At 41.0% G+C, this 6,000-nt stretch overlaps 1 protein-coding gene across 1 annotated transcript in view; it reads left to right on the top strand.

Annotated features, from left to right (window-relative positions):
- The window catches only part of LOC140722311 (scavenger receptor cysteine-rich domain-containing protein DMBT1-like), a 39,223-nt gene extending 34,449 nt beyond the window's left edge, over positions 1-4,774 (top strand). Inside the window, exons 13-15 of the mRNA XM_073037097.1 lie at positions 509-616; positions 2,482-2,571; positions 4,055-4,774. Of these exons, the coding sequence (XP_072893198.1) occupies positions 509-616; positions 2,482-2,571; positions 4,055-4,068 (212 nt within the window). The 3' untranslated portion in view covers positions 4,069-4,774. The remainder of the gene's footprint in view (positions 1-508; positions 617-2,481; positions 2,572-4,054) is intronic.
- Positions 4,775-6,000: the final 1,226 nt, after the last annotated feature.

Here is a 6,000-nt window from a genome sequence, read left to right on the forward strand (position 1 = left end):
AATCTGCTGTGTATTCTCGAATATTCTGATTCGGTTCTCCCAATCGAAGTAAGACAATGCATTTTCCCCATTCCTTTTCTTCTTATCATTTTATCATTGAATATTCGCGATGCTTTTAAATTTCTTTGACACAGCCAAACTTTCTCTGTTAGGTGCTGGAGTGACGTGTGAATTTCCATCCTGTCTTCGTCCGCTGCCATACTGATGGCATCTACATCTATCTAATAATAATATTAAACTCGTCTTCGATTCAAATGTGATGTGTATTCATTATGAAACAAAGATCGGAAATATACTCGTTCTTCTGTACCTTTCCCTTCGTCCTTCTGATGTCAAATTTATTCGGTTGATTGGCCAGGGCTATGATGCACACATCAGTCCGATTCAACGATCACGTTCCCTGACTCTTCAACTTGACTAAGATCATTTTAATTTATTTTAATTTAATCATAATATTCGTGTACAAATTCGTTGATGCCGATGTTCATCTCAACTCCCTCTTCATTAGGTACACTAATGAGTGGCCAAGGATTACCTATTGACTTTTACCAAGCAATTTATGAGGAAATTGAGAATATTCCACCATTCAAGAATTTTTCTGAGATGCAAGATTCAGGTGTGTATTATGACACAAAATCCGCGATGTACAAATTGATACCGTCTCAATTCATCCAATATTGTTATCAAAATCAAGGAGCAACAAAAACTCACGGCTCTGTAGGTACTTCAGAAATGAAATTGTAACAAAAATAATAATGGGGCATCATACAATAAACACAAGAGATTCTGCGGATGCTGACAATCTTGGCAAAGCACACAGTATTCTAATGGAACTCAGCAGATCAAGGTGCACCTATGGTAGAGAATGAACGGTCAACATTTAGAACCAAAACATTTTATTGGCTCTGTGAAGGAGTTACAGAAGCCAAAATAAGGAGCTGGAGCATGGGAAAGGAGGGTAGGTTGGTTGGTGATAGGCGAGATCGGATGAGAGGCAAGGAACCCTTATAGAACGTGGGAAATTAAGTCAGAAGCTTCGAGGGCATAAAGACGTGTGGTAAATAGACGATGAAAATGCATATCTATTGTTCCGTAGCACAATAGATATGAATTGTGAGGGATGCTGTGAACCAGGTTTCAGCTATCTCAGTCTGGAGTCTGGAATGGTATGATATCACTCACGATCATTGTACGGAACCTCAATTAATAATACAAATCTGAAGCATACACTGCCAGCATCTGCTGATATAATCCTCAGAGTATTAGAGGCATTTCCTTTCCTCTTTCCTGAAACAACTAGGTTTTTTTCAGCAATTTCGAAGAGCCTTCTTTCTAAACTTTTCTCTGTTCGGCAATAGAATGTGGAACAGAGAACACTGAACATGGAGCAATATGGCACATTACGGTTCATTACGCTCACGATGTTGTGCCGACCTGTTAACTTACACGGGATCAATTTTGCTCTCCCATCCTACACATTCTTTAGTTGCTTTCACATAAAGCAATTGACCACACGTGGCCACATAAAAAGTTTTCTAAATGGCCCTAATATATCTATCTCCAATACCAGCCTCGAAAGGGCGTTCCCCGCTTTCACCCCTAGCAAAATTACCACTGACAACACTGCATTATTTCTTCGAATCAGATTAAAGGTAGCTCCCTCATATCAGCCATTTCCGATCTTGGAAAAGGCTCTGAGGAGGAGCACTCTATACCGAACAATCTGTAATTAAAAATTGCGCCCCCTACTTCGGGCATCATTCTGTTAAATCTCTTCTACACCGTCTCTGAGGATTCATGCCGTTCTAAAAATGAGCTGACCAGAAGTGAATGTGATATTCTAAGCGTGATTTAATCAGGTAAATTATTTCACAGACTATCCTCCCGAATAATTTACCCACCACGAACTATGACTCACTCTTCCAAACTTTCCAGGGTCATGCCTACTCACATTCTAGTACGAAGACATTAACTAGAAACGTGAACTCATTCTCCCTCTGAACATGTTCTGCTAACTGGATGACGACTTCAGTCACTTTAGCTTCTTTTACTTCTACTTAGTATATCGACTGAACTGTAACCGAACATAAACTGTCCCCACTTAAAGAAAAGCCGTGATAAGTACCCTTTCATCGTATTACTTTATCAGTCTATCTATCTTTCATTCTATATATTGTTCTCATTCACCTGCTGCAGGATTGCCGTAGTTATCTTCATTCGTCAATGATAGCGTTTCCAAAAGCAATACGCACACGAGTTCGCAATAAAATCGATTCCATGTACACATTTAGATTATTTTATTATCAATTCAAGGCGGAACACACATCTTCCTTTTATCTTCCATTGAAGAGTATTCAAGGATTATGCCATGTATGGTAATGATGATACTGTCATTGATGTAATGATTGAATGATGTGTTCATTACAAAAACAAGAAAAATACCAAATAAATGTCTTGAATATCTATTTCATTGAATTTTAGTTACTGGATCCACTCATTCCATTAATGAAGTCGAATGTCACACCGACGACGATCTATACAGTACATGTCATGCTCCACAAGACCCTGAAGGTTTGTTTTCCAGTATACACGGTCGGTACACTTATTTTCATTTTGCTGTACTTTAGTTCAATCTGTCTGTGATCATAAACCGGCAAAGAAAATTGTCGTAACTTGTGCGTATTGATGTGATTGAACAATCTCGTGGTTTTGTAAGGGTCTTGCGTTACAAGAAGCGTGTTATTAAAGCCTGTAGTCAGCATTCAATTTAACAAAGGTCTGATTTACCCCTTTTAATTCACTTTGAATTATAGTCCTTTAAATATGAAATAAACGAGCATACTTGGAGTATGACAAAATAGGTCATCATCCCAAGTAATTTGCTGCACAGTGGCAATCGTCAGAAATAATGCTTTATATATAATCGCTCCCTGACCTGGTTCCTGACGATCGCAATGATGTTGTGAGTGTCATAAATTATTCCTTAGACTGTGTGAAAATTACGGACAGTGGTTGTCCTGATATTCCGCTAGGCGGGGAAAAACTAAATATGTCAGGGATGGGTTAAGAAGAGGAGGAGGGGCATTAACGGAAGCTCAGAGAAGGCAATGCTCACGCCATTAGGTTGGAGGCTACCCAGCTGGTATATAAGGTGTTGTTCTTCCAAGCTGAGTGTGGCTTCATCTTGTCAGTAGAGGAGGCCATGGATAGACATATCAGAATGGGAATGGACAGTAGAGGAAGCCATGGATAGACATATCAGAATGGGAATGGACAGTGGAGGAGGCCATGGATAGACAAATCAGAATGGGAATGGACAGTAGAGGAGGCCATGGATAGACAAATCAGAATGGGAATGGACAGTAGAGGAGGCCATGGATAGACAAATCAGAATGGGAATGGACAGTAGAGGAGGCCATGGATAGACATATCAGATATCAGATATCAGATAGACAAATCCCAATTTGATATTTCTATCCATGGCCTCCTCTACTGTCAAGATGAAGGCACACTCAGGTTGGAGGAACAACTCCTTATATACCGCTGGGTAGCCTTCAAACTGATGGCATGAACATTGACTTCTCCAACTTCAGTTAATACCCCTCCTCCCCTTCGTACCCTATCCCTGATATATTTAGATTCCCCCACCCTCTTTTTTTCTCTGTTTCTGCCCATCACTCTGCCTGTTCTCCATCTCCCACTGGTGCACCCCTCCCGCTTTCTTTCTCCCTAGGGCTCCCGTCCTATGATCCTTTCCCTTCTCCAGCTCTGTATGCCTTTTGCCCATCACCTTTCCGGCTCTCAGCTTCACCCCACCCACTCCGGTCTTCTCCTGTCATTTCTCATTTCCCTTTCCCCTTCCTACTTTCGAATCTCTTACTATCATCCCTTTTAATTAGTCTTGACGAAGGGTCTTGGCCCGAAACGTAGTAACTGCTTCTCCCTATAGATGCTGCCTGGTCTGCTGCGTTCCACAAGCAGTTTGTGTGTGCTGTTTGTTTGGTGAAACTGTGTTTTGTGCTCAATTTGACGCCAGTAATTTTCTCTATATCAGAGCCCAAGTCCTAGGTTCGCTTACATCTGGCTTTCCGTGTTTTCTCTTCGACTGACAACAACGATGAAATGAACGACAACAGTTCAGGATTTCCAAGTCACTTGCAGCTCAAATCGTCAACGGTTTATTCCCATCCTTCACATCAGCCCGATGAAGACCGAAAAACAAACTCTTTTGCTTGCACTTTCTATATGTTATTGTCTGTGAAGTACGCTGTTGTAGAATTGTTCAATATAGGCACAATAACGTGTGCCGTAGTCAAATATTAGCGACAGGCTCTGGAACTGCTATAATAAATGAGGGAAGAATTCCATATGATGCTTTTGAATTAAATTGCACATTTCTATTGAGGTAGCATACTTTAGCGATGCTTGTAATCCATTTTAAAGTTAATGTCACTGTCAGTGCGATTACATTGCACTCTTAAAATCTGGACACTTTAATATATTCACGAAAATATTATTCTTATCGGTATTGGAATTTAATTGCAATCCCTTTTATACAACAAGAAATAACTTTGATTTATTTGGCAGGCCAAATTTATAAACAAGTGCACAACTTCTTTTATTATTTACAGTATTGATTTCACATCAAATAAAATGTAGTACACTGACAGCATGTCCTTTCCTCCAATGCAGAAAGATGAATATGCTGATTTTCAGATTGTTATTTTCTATTGCTCTGTTCCCACTAACGGACGTATTGATGAAAACATAGAAACTCGGAAATCTACGGCACATTATTGGGTCTTTGGCATAGAGTGTTGTACCCATCATATAAACTGCTCAGGAAACTGCCGAGAATTTCCCTACAGCATGGCTCTCTATTTTCCGAGCTTCATCTACTTATCTCTCTTAAAGGAACCTATTTAATCAGCATCTCCCACCTTTGTTGGCAGTGCTTTCTACTCACCCGCCACTCTCTGTGTGAAAAATATACCTCTGAAATTTCCTGTCTACCTTCTTCTAAGCACCTTAAAACTATGCCAACTCATGGTAGCCATTTAAGCTCTGGGTGAGAAAAAGCCTTTGGCTATCCGCACGATCAATTCTTCTCAGCTTCTTTTACACCTCCGTCAGGTCACCTCTCTTTCTCCCTCGCTTCAAGGAGAAAAGGCCAAGTTAACTCAACCTGTTCTCAGAAGGAATTCACTCCACTCCCGCAACCTCCTTGTAAACTTCTTCTACACTCTGTCCATGATATCCACATCTTTCCTGCAGAGAGATGATCAGAACTGAACGTAGTACTCCAAGTGGGGTCTAACTATGGTCTTCCCTTGCTGTAACATTATCGCAAGGCTCTTGCATTCACTCAGTCCCACGGTTGATGAGGACCATCACGCTATGCGCCTTCTTATCAACACTGTCAACCTGCGCAGCAGCTTTGCCTGTCCTATGGGGAGGGAGCCCAAGCTCTCGTTGATCCGCAACACTGCCAAGACACTTATTATTAATAAAACATTTTCTTAAAATATGACCTACCATTATGAACCGCTTCACACATCTGAGCTGAACTCCACCTTCCACTTCCCAGCCCAGTTCTGCTTCCTATCAATGCCCCGCTGTAACTTCTGACAAACCTCCAGACTATCCAGTACAACACCAACTTTTGTATCATCAGTAAACTTGCTACCCACCCACACCCCCCCCCCCCACCCCAACTTCAACTTGCTCATCCAGGTCATTTATAATATTTACAAAGAGGAGAGGTTCCTGAAAAGATCACTGTGGAACCCTACTGGTCACCGTCCTCCATGCAGAATATGAACTATGGACAATCGTCACTTCCGTTTTTTGGCAATCTAATTCTGGATCCAGAAAGCAATGTCTCCTTGATCCTACGCCTCATTACTTTCTGAATGAGCCTCGCATGGGGGACCATATCAAGTGCGTTACTGAAATCGTTATAATCCTTAGAGTATCCACTGCTCTACCTTTATCAATGTA

Source organism: Hemitrygon akajei, unplaced genomic scaffold, assembly GCF_048418815.1.
Source record: "Hemitrygon akajei unplaced genomic scaffold, sHemAka1.3 Scf000074, whole genome shotgun sequence".
NCBI lineage: Eukaryota > Metazoa > Chordata > Chondrichthyes > Myliobatiformes > Dasyatidae > Hemitrygon > Hemitrygon akajei.